The sequence below is a fragment of the Notechis scutatus genome, chromosome 5 (genome assembly GCF_049901735.1).
Source record: "Notechis scutatus isolate UNSWTSFEM ecotype Mainland chromosome 5, rNotScu1.2, whole genome shotgun sequence".
In the NCBI taxonomy this organism is placed as follows: Eukaryota; Metazoa; Chordata; class Lepidosauria; order Squamata; family Elapidae; genus Notechis; species Notechis scutatus.
The window spans coordinates 76865933-76879792 of record NC_142013.1 but is presented as its reverse complement, the minus strand read 5'-3'; the positions used below and the strand labels follow the sequence as shown (position 1 = coordinate 76879792).

Here is a 13860-nt window from a genome sequence, read left to right as displayed (position 1 = left end):
TTGTCCTTGAGTTGCAACCACTATTTCACCAACTATTTGAGGTTACAGATATGCTGCATAATATTTATGTCTGATCCCCCAAATTACAGCCATCGCAGCACTTGTGTGTTCACATTCTCAAAATTCAGGCACTTGGCATTCAGGGACACTCCAACTTACACCATGCTACATTTTATACCTTAATCACTACTACTGCAACATGTTATACATGTAATTGCTTTTGAATACCACTTGGAAGCCACAACTGCTACAAGTAGATGCATTTTCTATGCCATGTAACAAGGCTGCTTTGTGAGTTGCACTGGTTGTCAGTGACATTCAGGAGCTGTCCAAGTTACTGGTTATCACCTACAATGACCTTCATGGCATTAAGTCGAGTTATTAGATTTATTCTGTTTCTAATTAGCATATTTTACGTTCCATTATTAAACTATTATATCTTATGAGGTCCATGAGGCAATGCAATCTCTGCTGCCTGCTTCTGCAACTTGCTCATTGCAAAAGTATGACTTTGTTGTCAGGAGAGCTTTGAAAAACTGGCCCTTTCCTTATCACATATGGCCAAGGGTTTATCTGTTTATTAGCAATTTAACATTTAATAAAGGGAATATTGCAGAGTTATTGATGAGTAGGCAGTCTAGAAATTTAAATAATAAATACTTCATATTTATTAATACAAAACAGTCAAATAAGACTAAATTAACTACTCATGCTCCAGAACCTGAAGCAAAGTAGTTGTAGAATTATCCAACTAAATCATATTTTTCATAAGCATAGAATGCATATTCCTTTTAGTCTGATAGTAGTTCTGAAACTTATACTGTAAGTTGTAGATATGTTTTGTTCTCTTTCTCTGAATGTGAATATTTTCCATATATAAAATGGGGTACAGTCAGGGGTGTCAAAGTCAAGGCCTGTGGGCTGGTGCTTATATCTGGCCCATGGGGCCGGCCTGGAAATAGTAAAGGACTTGCCTGTGGTGCCTCTGCCAGTGAAAATGGAGCTCAGGGGGCCCACATGCGGGCCCCCGTACCCTGTTTTTGGCCATGACAGCCTCCTGCAGGCCTCTGCTAGCGAAAACTGTTTTCCCCCCGCACTCTGTTTTCAGTGGCAGAGAGCTGCATGAGGCTGTTATGGCCAAAAACAGAACTTGGGGAGTCAGCACAGCCCCCCAGCTCCATTTCCACTTGCAGGGGGCTGCAAGAGACCGTCATGGCCAAAAAGATTTCCAAGAAAACTTCTCCCTAATTAGTGTCATCTTGTTGCAGATATGTTTTTCTTTTAAAAAAAAATTAAGATAAGGAATATTACTGATGCATTTGGAAAAGAATGAAAAGAAGTTAAAATATTTTATAATACTTTAACTTAATTTAAAAAGACCATATAAATTCAAAGACATGGCTCAGCTGAGATATGAAACAAAGTGAAAAGCCTTCATGAATTTATAAAATTTCATGCAAACTTCATAGTTGTATTTTGAAGAAATCATGCATCAGTTCCAATATAAAGGATCTAACAAATATGTTTTCAGAAAGTATCCAAGCAACTCTGATGTATCCAAACAACTCCTGGTGTTGCAGCACAGTAATTCCCTGTCTCTTCTGTTAAAGTCTTTTTCTGTTATTCTGAAATCTGGACCTGACTCAAAAGAACGGCAGAACATCTCATTGGAATAAGAGATGCATTTGTAAGCAGAGAACATCTATCTTCTACAACCAGTACCATGGAAAGTATCCAATAAGACTTTGTGACAAAACATAGCCGCAAGGACACTATTTATCTGCTCCTAGGCAGGAAATACAATGGGAATCCAAACTAGTGATGAATCCAGTGACACCATATCAATAATGAATCTCCCTCAATTTCATAATATGATCTTAGGACCACTAAATATTCTACAACATAGCTAATATTTGCTCCACTTCTTCTCCCAGCTTCTCCTCCTCCTCCAGTTTCCTAAATACTTGGCATTCTGATGCTTTGATGTATTTCTATGAAAAAGAAACACAGAATGAATTAATTCCTATAATTTCCCAGGTCTGTGTGGATTCTAGTAAGATTCGTAACATTCTGATAAGTATGATATTATAGTGGTTTTGTCATTCCAGCAAATAGGGAATATAAATTAAAATAAAATAATAATAAAACAGTGAGGCATAGTTCAAAATACCTCTCTAGCCAATTATTAATCACATTTTAATTTCAAATTGTTTTGATTATGTACTCTTGGAAATTAAGCTTTAACATTTTATTCACACTATATTTTAACACTACTTTTAACTAGTTTACCTTTTCCAGATCCCAATGTTTCTCTTTCATATATTTGCCTCATTTGGTTTTGCATATTAATTATAAAGTGAAGCATCTAATAATTTGTACAATGCTACACAATTCTCATAATATTTGTTTTGAACTGATAATGGAGATACTAACAGAAACATTTTCCCAATAATAATTTGTGAAAAAAAAAAATTCTCTTGAAAGTGGGTAAAAATTTAGAGCAAAATATTGCACATGCAGTCTATTACTCTCAACTTCTGCGCAGTCAATAAGATCTCAGCAGTTTTTTTGCATGGCAGTTTTTTTGCATTCATGGGTAAATGTGATTATTTCAGACCTTTTACCAAACATATGGGGAACTTAGTATTTTAGGAGGCAAGTGTGTTCCTAGAGAGGCAATATAGCTGAAGCACAGTACTGGAGCTTTGAGTAGAATACTGAACTCAAAGATCTGGGGTCACAAGTACAGGGGGGGGAAGTAAAGTCATTTGCCTAATGAAGTATGTTGAGCAAAAGTTGCCTCTAGGCATCTGGAAACGCTGGGTAATTTGTTTCCCCTTTTTATGCTAGTAATATGAATAAACTCATGGATTAGCAGAAAATATTACAGGCTATAGATAAATTTGCATGGTTGTTTGTCTGTCTATCATCTATCTAGCTCACATTCCTGTATAAACACATGCTTTCCAATTCCTTCCCCACTTACATTTGACTTACAATACCTTACCCAGAATGATTTATTTTTGTTTCCAAAATTAATACAATGCTTACATAGCAGCAATCATTAAATCAAATAACAGCAATCATGAAATCAACTAACCCTAATAAAGTGTCAGCTATATGCTGGTTTTTTTTTGCTGAATGTAATACAGATATAACACAGATAAAATGCTGCTGACAGTTCTACTGGTTATCTGTCTAGTATCCATCCATCCATCCATCCATCCATCCATCCATCCATCCATCCATCCATCCATCGTCTCTGTGTTTGTATTTATTAAAAAAAATGTGAGGCATTCCATCGAAGTGTCATGGATATCAGTCAGGCAGAGACAACATTTGGTAACTTTTAGGTAGAAGATAAGAAGACAAACTATATACCATGTACTGAAGACAGTTGGATTAACATTTAAATCTTACTTAAAAACAACACTACAGGGCTCTGCACATCAGAACAACTAGACACAAGGACAGTTTATTTCCCGAATGCCATCATTCTGCTAAAAAACTAATTCCTTTGTCAAAATGAACAAAGTTGCCATTACTGAAAGAAGAAAATATTCTACTATATTAGATTATTAGCATTTATTGGGACAGATTACTATGGAGGAAATCCTTCTAAGTAGTCACTAAGAGTGACCACCAATTCGATGGCACATAATCAATTAAATTTATCATTTGCACTTTTGATCTTTGAAGATGTAAATCCATATAGTTCATGGCTATGTAGACATTCTCATATTAATTATAAATTCATGTAATTAAAATTTCTTATACTTAACTTCATGTTATGATGGTATTTCTTCTTCTTTTTAATTGATTAAGTGAAAAGACTGGAAAAAAATTCCCAAACCTTTTCAACATTTCTTAAGTGATCCATATACTATATACCATTTCTAAAAGTAGAACCATGAATATTTGATATTGAGCTATATTGAAAGAGTCTATTAAAACAAATTATTTCATGGAGCTAACGTAAAGTTTATAGAAGAGTCATGCATTTTAAAGTGGCTGTTTTAAACTATTTGAATAATTACAACAACATGCTACTTGTTCAGCACCCCACCAAATCTATTTTTTCCACATGTAGCACTATATGGTAACAGACACAAACATGATCACAAATGTGACATTCACATAAATAATTTGAATGTATAATTTAAAATTAATATGAAAATATAAATTTCTTCTATTTTTTCAATTATTTTAGGATATTATAATAAAAATTACAACATTCTATATTCTAACATATTAATTATTAAATGTATTATGCACTGTATGCACCAGCATACATAGAATACTTTAAAAGTTTTGAGTGGCATAACAATGGCTATACTCCAAAGTAACTGAAGCCAAGCTCTGCTTTTAGGTTAAAAATGTGAATGAACCTTAAGTCCAAAGTGGCTAAATTGTTGACCCATCTGCCCTGGAGTTTAAAGACAAGCATTATTGGGTGCATGTATCAAACGCTTTACCTTAAAAAATTGTTTGTGATCCTATTTCATATTATTTTATTTTTGCAGAGTATTCAGGATTCAGGATTTGAACACCAATTTACCCAAACTATGGACAGAATATTTTTTTTAAAAAAATATTTATTACTTCTTAAATTAGTTTTTTCATGATATTCAAAACTTTTGGAAACAATGTTAAAATGAAGAAAGTTTCACAGTATTTACATAAAGTCAATAAAAAGTCCTATAATTTATGAAATGTTGATTCAAAAGCCTAATCTGTGTATACATTTTCCAAATAAGCTTTAGAAAGCCAATAAAAAAGTCAGTTAAAAATATAAGTGACAAATATAACAGCCTGCTGAGTAGTGACTACTTAGATGGTGTGAAGACAGAAGAAACAAAACCCAAATTAAAAAACCAAAGCTCTTTATATCTTAAGTATCAAAGTAGAGCAAAATATTACAAATAGGTTATTTCCTCTTTTAAAAATAGTGTAGCAAAAGCTTAAAAAAAAACCCTCAGTATTTTATTTTCCTCCTCATATGCTCCAAAATCAGATTTTCCCAGGTGACAGTAGAAAGATTCTTCTTTTGTGTTGGCTTAGCCAGGACCTTCTTTCACACACTGGTCTAGTCTGTTATTGTTTGCTTGTTTGTTTTGCTTTTAAAAAAAGGATCCTAGGCAGGGCAGAACTGGAGACCTTGGCCAGTACACATAAGAGAGTGGCCAGAGTACACATAAGAGATGTGCAAGAGAAGGCCTGGCTGCAGTGACACAAAAAAGGCAGCATAAAAGAAAGCCTTGAGTGGTAGAACAGTTTCTCATAGTTCTGTGGGCAGGTAGGTGAATAGGGAGTTGAAATGAAGGCAGCCTTTGCTTTTCTTCAAGAATCTGGATCTGGTTGGATCCTCATCTAATGACCATGTGGCATTCACTCAATGTTTGCTTAATGACCGTATTACTTAGTGATGGAAATGTGAGTCCCAATTAGGGTCATTAAGTAAGGACTATCTATAATTCAATTCAGATCAACCCATAACTAGTATATTATAACAAACATTTACAAACTTCTTTATATGCAGAATTCAAATTCAGATTATTTTGAGTGAAACAGTGAAGCTCTCAACAATATTGGAAGCATTCCAAGACATCTTGTTCAATCATATCTCAGATTGGGCAACTATGAACTAATGATCTCTTTTAGCCAGCTTTGTTTACTGCACAGGATTCCTATGAGGCAAAAATAGAGAGCTAAGAACAACCATGATGGCTGATTGACATTTTGGAAGAAACAATTAAATTTCTAAACATATTGAAGTGTTTAGTCTATTATGTGAAAAAGGGCATTAAAAAATAGATGTCCAAAATATCTGTAATAATTCATTTTCAATTAAGCTATTCCTTTATTGTTCTGCTGTAATTTTCAGCATAGAAGAGTCGTATATTCCATAATGTTTCCTTCCACTGTGATATCTTATAAAGTTGCAAAGTTTTTATTTCAGCTTTAGAATGAAGACAATAATCCAATTCATATTTTAAAGATCTTTTGTTTAAAAACTTTATCAGTCCATTTTTAAGGTTCTTGCTCTTTACAGGAATGCCTACCTGACAATTGAATCTTTATTTGTCAATAGTATTAGGTCATCAATGCTGCAGAGATACCTAGAGTGGTTAAAACCTAATAAAATCAATACGATATTAATAAATATTTCTTGATGGAAACTTTGTAACATTATCACAACAGCAGCAACAGAACATTACAGGTAAACATGCAGAAACATCCTTATTTCCATACTATCAATTTGTGGTTACCAATAACAATCATGTGTTTTAAAGCACAGCTTTTTGATTATGTAACACCACATCACTTTGAATCTTACTGTTATGATCCCATACATAGAATTTAAAGAGATTTTAAAGCACAGCAACATTTATATTCAGTTCAGAGTTTTGCTTTCTAGGAGCCATAAACAAAATCTCTGGATAAAAATCCCAATCACAGAAGACATGGGATTTTTATTCAATTTAATTAACTATGCATCTTGGAGGCTGGATCTGTTGCTGTTTTATTTTATTTATTTACTAATTAATTATTCCTAATATGAATTATTAAATGAATATACTTTTGGCATATGCAACATAGAATTAAAGAAACAAATTTCTTAAAAGGAACTCAAAACCACTACTGCACCCAAAATGCATTACATATACATTCTTTTTAATCACGAGAGAACATATATTAATGTATATTTAATTCTGTGAATTGAAGATAGTACATAAACTGTTAAAAGTGATTGTCACTCAAATGATGGCTAAAACATGTTTAATAAAAATATGTTGTGTTTTAAAAATAATGGCACAGTGAAAATAACAATATATATCTATTGAAATATGCAGTGAATCAATCTAATTTAAGCAAATATATAAATTTAGAACAGGAACAGGAATTATCAACTTTTTCTTTGAAAGCGCTGAAAATGATAAAGGTCAGACATTTACAAAATGGCAGAATGTGTGATTGGATTAGGAGTGCCAATCAATATCACTCAATGTAGAATAATTTTATTTTATTTCAACAATAAATATTTAAAACACTGATATTATTTAAAACATTGTCTCCTTCAAAAACCCTTTCTGTCTCCTTCAATAGACTTTCAGGCCCTCTGCCAGCAATATTTCTTTCAAGGAAGTTCTCCGTTTCACCTACAACAAAGATAAAACCCTGATAGTCCAGAGCTCAGTTGAGACAAAATGTAACTTGTTTGTCTTGGAATTGTTACTTTGACCACTTCCAATGTTTATTATCTTTTTGTTCTTTTACCATGTTTCTGTACATTAAGGCGGAGTTTATGTTCATATTACAATAGTTAAAAGTGATTCCCAGTATTAAACTCTTAAAAATGAACATACTACTACTTAGGGACCCAGCCAAACACTTTGGAAGAAATCAAATACTGAAAATAAAGATGGGGGCATATTTTTGGCAAATCTCTCAGCTTTAATTTTTTTCTCCAGGCCTTATCTTGGAAGACTTAGCCTGAGGAAGACTCAGATTATTAGGGGCAATATGTTGATTCTGTAAACCGCTTTGAGAGGGCTCTAAAGCACTATGAAGCGGTATATAAGGTGGTAATTGAAGGTGGTAAGAATTCAAAAAAGTCAAATAATTTTGGAGATTCCCATTCTGGAAGAGAGCTCCATTACTATAACAAAATTGTGATTCATTTTAATATATGATATGACTCGACAGTAATTTTTGCAAATGATTTATGAACAAAGTGTCAAATGAATCAGTGGTCCATAAGAAGCCTGTACATTTTGCCCCACTGAAAACATACAGAAAAAAAGTAGAATAGAAAAATTATACAATTTGAAGATTTAATGTTCCTATTTATTCTCTGTCCATGTACACATGCAGCTAATAAACTACCTGTGAACTGATTAGAAAATATTATTGTTAACATGTGCCACATATTTAATCCATTAATAAATAAGAAATAGGACATCCATCTCATTCTCTGGCTTCTTTAGCTTTAGGATTAGTCATAGTCCTATTAGCACATCTGAGCTATGATCACCAAGGAATGGATAACTATCACTACACCCACTTGCAGGCAGTACTAGCAGGTGCACGCCGTTGCTGATGAAATCACCACATGTAAACCAGCTTCAAATAAGGCAAGTCTAGGGCATTATCCTAAAAAAACACCATGGTATTACATATTCAAGCTGACTACATAAAGAGAGAGGAATTTCTTACTTGCAACTGAATGGGGCTACAAGATACTACCAGACTATGGATGAAAAATACACTGCTCAAAAAAATAAAGGGAACACTTAAACAACACAATGTAACTCCAAGTCAATCACACTTCTGTGAAATCAAACTGTCCATTTAGGTAGCAACACTGATTGACAATCAATTTCACATGCTGTTGTGCAAATGGAATAGACAAGAGGTGGAAAGCATAGGCAGTTAGCAAGACATCCCCAATAAAGGAGTGATTCTGCAGGTGGTGACCACAAACCACTTCTCAGTTCCTATGCTTTCTGGCTGATGGTTTGGTCACTTTTGAATGCTGGCGGTGTCAGTACATCAGGAGATGTGGAGGAGGCCGTAGGAGGGCAACAACCCAGCATCAGGACTGCTACCTCCATCTTTGTGCAAGGAGGGACAGGAGGAGCACTGCCAGAGCCCTGCAAAATGACCTCCAGCGGGCCACAAATGTGCATGTGGCTGCTCAAACGGTCAGAAATAGACTCCATGAGGATGGTATGAGGGCCCGACGTCCACAGGTGGGTGTTGTGCTTACAAAACCATGCAGGACGTTTGGCATTTACCAGAGAACACCAAGATTGGCAAATTCGTCACTGGCGCCCCGTGCTCTTCACAGATGAAAGCAGCTTCACACTGAACACATGTGACAGATGTGACAGGGTCTGGAGATGCTGTGGAGAACATTCTGCTGCCTACAACATCCTCCAGCATGACCGGTTTGGCAGTGGGTCAGTAATGGTGTGGGGTGGCATTTCTTTAGGGGGCCGCACAGCCCTCCATGTGTTTGCCAGAGGTAGCCTACTGCCATTAGGTACCGAGATGAGATCCTCAGACCCCTTGTGAGACCATATGCTGGTGCAGTTGGCCCTGGGTTCCTCCTAATGCAAGACAATGCTAGACCTCATGTGGCTGGAGTGTGTCAGCAGTTCCTGCAAGATGAAGGCATTGATGCTATGGACTGGCCCGCCCGTTCCCCAGACCTGAATCCAATTGAGCACATCTGGGACATCATGTCTCACTCCAGCCACCAATGCCACGTTACACCAGACTGTCCAGGAGTTGGGGGATGCTTTAGTCCAGGTGTGGGAGGAGATCCTCAGGATACCATCCACCACCTCATCAGGAGCATGCCCAGGTGTTGTAGGGAGGTCATACAGGCACGTGGAGGCCACACACACACTACTGAGCCTCATTTTGACTTGTTTTAAGGACATTACATCAAAGTTGGATCCGCCTGTAGTGTTTTTTTCCACTTTAATTTTGAGTGTAACTCCAAATCCAGACCTCCATGGGTTGCTAAATTTGATTTCCATTGCTAATTTTTGTGTGAGTTTGTTTTCAGCACATTCAACTGTGTAATGAACAAAGTATTTAATAAGAATATTTCATTCATTCAGATCTAGGATGTCTTATTTTTGTGTTCTTTATTTTTTTGAGCAGTGTACTTGTAAAGTGATTGTTTTGTAGGCTGTTGTCATTATTATAAGAAAGAGGAGAGATGGAGAAATCAATTCCTTCTACACTGATATATTAGAACCCTGTATACATGTTCCTGTATACATGTTCCTTCTCAGGAGAAACAAATTAGTCCTTTCTATAACAAATTTGCAAAAATATCAATCAACACTACCAAACTACCTTCAGTAAACGTATCCAATACATGCAAACATTTCTATTCATAGCTGGAAGTCTACAATGGAATTTCAAACAGTAAATTCCAAACTGATAAACATCTGAATCTGGGTGGTGCATTTAACTAAAAAGTTTATTTTAGTAAGAGCCTTTCCAGTACATATTTTACCTTAGAGTTCTTTATTGTTGTATGGCACTGCTTTTATGCTTTCTGTTTCCTCTTTTCATTACACCCAAAACTTGCTAACACTATTTAGGCAGATTGCAAGTAAACATCTGTCAAGAGAGGAAAGTTGGGAAAGAAGGCTAGATACAAACAAAAGACCTACTGCTGCCATTGGATCTATTTCAAATTTCATACATTATCTGCATTTTGGAAAGAATGTAGGATATATTCCAGCTTACTACGTGAGCAATGCTTAAGTGCTGAAGATACACTGAAACTTGAGCAGCTGATCGGAAGAACACACCCACAGTTGCAAGCAGTGTTTAATATTAACAGGAGCTAGGATGGAATTTATGAACATTCTGTAAAAGCATTTACAGGTAGTTTTCAGCTTATGACAGTAATTGTGACCAGAATGTGTGTTATTAAGATGGTTATTAACAGACACACCTGTTTTTAATGAATTTTTTTTTTTGCCACAGTAGTTAAGCAAATCACTGCAACTAAATGAATGATGCAGTCCTTAAGCGAATCCCAGTTCCCTCACTGACTTTGCTCATCAGAAGCCAGCTGGGTGATGATGATCACATGACCTTGGGATGCTGCAACTTTTGTAAATTCAAATTGGCTGCCAATTTTGATCTTGTGACAATGACAATACTGTGATGTTTGTAAGTGTGAGGATTGGTTGTAAGTGTGAAATTGATTGGAAATCATTTTCTTCCATTTTCAAATGGTCACTAAACAAATAATTGTTAAGTAGTGGACTACCATATTCTTCACAAAGTTGAAGCTCTCTGAACATTATTATAACTTAACACAACCACTTCACGTAAAATGCTTGGAATGCTTGTAAAACCATCTAAATTCTCTACAGCATAAAGCTATGATTAATGTAACTGCTTGTGTTGGGCTGAACCCCCACTGATGTTGCTGCGACTCAAAATAAAAAGGTGTATAAATTGTTCTTGTTCATCCAATTTATAAAACCACCCATCTCCCCCAAAGGGGAGGCGCACAACAATTAAGACTTTAAAGGCTGAAAACTCAGCAATTTTTGGATGAGTCAGATAAACAGAACCACACACTGCTTACAAACTGGTTTAGATTTATGCCAAGATGGAGATGCAGGAACCGAATCAGAATCATTTGTTTACATAAAGAGACAGAGAGCTAGTTTATCAGACTTGTTCATATTGTGCTTAGAAGTTCTGAAACTACAGCGAGAACTGCTAGCTTTTCAACTGAGATCTGTAAAAACTCACTCTGCTTTGCCGGATAAAACAAATTGCAAGAACCTTTCCCGGATCAAAATACAGGAAGAAGTGACCCTTAAAGCAAAAGAAAACCTAGATGTCAAGAAGCAGTTGCTGCGGTGTGTGTGTGTGCGCACGAGATATAGGAAAGTTGACAAACCAAGCGAACAGTGAGACTGCACTTTCACAGGGATGGCACAGCTGGCAACATCCTTTGGGGCTGTGCCCAGGGGAAGAAGAGCGCTGACAACAAGCTCTCCCGTTGCCTTGACTCTCAGTTCATGACTTCCAAAGCGAAGGGACGCCCCACGACTCTCTTGCACCACACCTGCTCATCAGAGTGCAGCCTCCTGAACTGAGAAGCCCCGACCCCTCCCTCGTCCCGCAGGGGAAACAAGAAAGTTTGGGGGAATCACTCTCAAGTGAGCCAAGCCTCGCGAACCGAGTGGGTGGTCACGGAGCGGCGCGCGCAAAGGGGCTTGGGGACGGGGGAGGGGGCTAGACTACGTTTCCACTCCCGCGTTCTTTGTTTTTCATTGGCTTGTAAGTCAGCCCAGCCTCACTCACCCACAGTAGCCAAGGTCTCCAGGTCCTCAAGTCTATAAGCGGGGGAATCCGAGGCCGCCGGCGCGGGAGATCCTCGGCTAGCTGAAGAACAAATGGGTTGGGGTTCGCCGGTACCTGCTGCCTCACAGCCAACAGGGCTTCTGGCTCCTACTTTAGCTCGCACGGCGCTCAAAGTCTCCATAGGTGGGGGAAGAGAATAGGAAAGGCTCCTCCTGTCAGAGCAAACTTGGGAGTCTCCGGAGGCGGCCTAGCCTCTTTCTCCTTTCAGCAGCTGCAGAGGTCCCGAGGAACCGGGGCTACTCCTTGGTGCCGTCTCTCAGCAGAGGGGCTGTCGGAGCTCCGCATCGCGCCAGAGCGCGGCTCCCTTCCTGCCGGTGCTTCTGGTTTGTTCTGGGTGTGTAAGTGAGCACCCGGGACGCGTCTGGCGGGGAAGGTCGTCGTCGACGCTGCTGGCTTCGCTCCTCTCGCGCTTCCCGCCGGCGCCTCAATGCAGACAATGGGCTTGCCGGGAGGACGCCGAGTCTCATTCGCCAGTCAGCCGGTTGCACGCGGGGACGAGGGGGCGGGGTTTGGCTCCCTGCAGCTGCGGCAAGAACCCTGGAGTGGGCGGGGAGGAGCGCAGCCCGAGGAAGAAGAGGGGCTGCCCACCGGTCGGAGTCCTCAGAAAGCATGTGTGGGGAGGGGGGGGGGGAGCGGAAGGTGGTCGCGTTTCTTGGAAAGTCGTAGGCAATGTAACTGTTTCACCTCGGTGTAAAGGAGTTGCGTGCCGACAACACGAAACGCTGCTGTTCGCAGAGAACCACGCGCTGACGCGGTTTTGATATTTATGAGGAAGCGCCCTCTGGGGTCATTTCCTCTGTATATATACATCCATGTGAGATAGCTGATATTGCAATAAGAAAAAAGGTGGAAGAAAGGAGGAAGAAAGGTAAAGATATAAAAAAAGATATAAAGATATAAAGGTATCCTTCACAGCAGCTATAAGTGCAATTATGTTTTAACGTCTCTCTAAAGTTGGATCGTGGTTTTCTTGTTATGATGTATCTTCCTAATCATAAAAACATAAATCACAAGTTCATTTTTTTTTAAAATGCAGAAAGGTCTCTCTTTCTCAGGTTATTTCCAAGCCCCTCCTTGGCTCCCTTTGCACTGAAACTTAATTTTCTGTTTCTGATGAGTCAGAAACCCCCTGACCTGGTGGACTATATCCACTATTACAGGATCTCTTTTAGGTGAATCTATTGAAATGAATGGCACCAGGATGTGAAGGGCTAGACAGAATCTCCACCTTTCTGTCAGATAGATGAACAAGACTACATTAATCTGCATGAAGTCATGCTCTGGATAGCTGAATTAGATATCCAGTTATGAGGTCACTGTCATACCCCCCATAGAATTTTACCTATACTTTACCTATCATTACAGGGATTCTGTGTTGTTCTCATACTCTAAATAATAATCATACTAAGAGAAAACTTTGATAAATGAGATTGGTAGTTGTTTAAAAGCATAAGAAGTTTGGAATTGGGTTTGTTTAGAGAGCCAAAAAGACTGGGTACAAAAAAAAGTCTTTTCTGTACAATGACTGCTTTCTCCTTGGTATATTAGTTGACTTGACATACTAGATTAAGCTAAAGCAAATTGCCTTACTGTCTTAGGATGTGTAAGCCCAGCTCTTTCCTTCATAGTATGATTCAACATACTTATGTCACAGAATGATGGTACAGGGACTCTGATTTAATGCATATTTTGAAACTTTTAAAGGTTGTGTTTCACATTGCAATTTTATTTGATTATGGTTTTAGAATGCTTTGTCACCTGAAATGAAATTTTATTTGGAAGAGTGGCTTTATAAAGTCTTAGAGGTATATAAAATGCCCAGAAACAAATATGGCCCAAGAGATCTAATTACACTAACTCACTGAAAATATCCTGTGTACATTTCCTCAAAAATGCAAAGACTCCTGTGTAACAGCATACATTTATATAAATACTAAAACAAGT

At 37.8% G+C, this 13860-nt stretch overlaps 1 protein-coding gene across 1 annotated transcript in view; it reads right to left on the bottom strand.

The window, feature by feature from the left end:
• Positions 1 to 12669, bottom strand: part of PRKX (protein kinase cAMP-dependent X-linked catalytic subunit) — a 50636-nt gene extending 37967 nt beyond the window's left edge. Inside the window, exon 1 of the mRNA XM_026666893.2 lies at positions 11857 to 12669. Within this exon, the coding sequence (XP_026522678.1) occupies positions 11857 to 12037 (181 nt within the window). The 5' untranslated portion in view covers positions 12038 to 12669. The remainder of the gene's footprint in view (positions 1 to 11856) is intronic.
• Positions 12670 to 13860: the final 1191 nt, after the last annotated feature.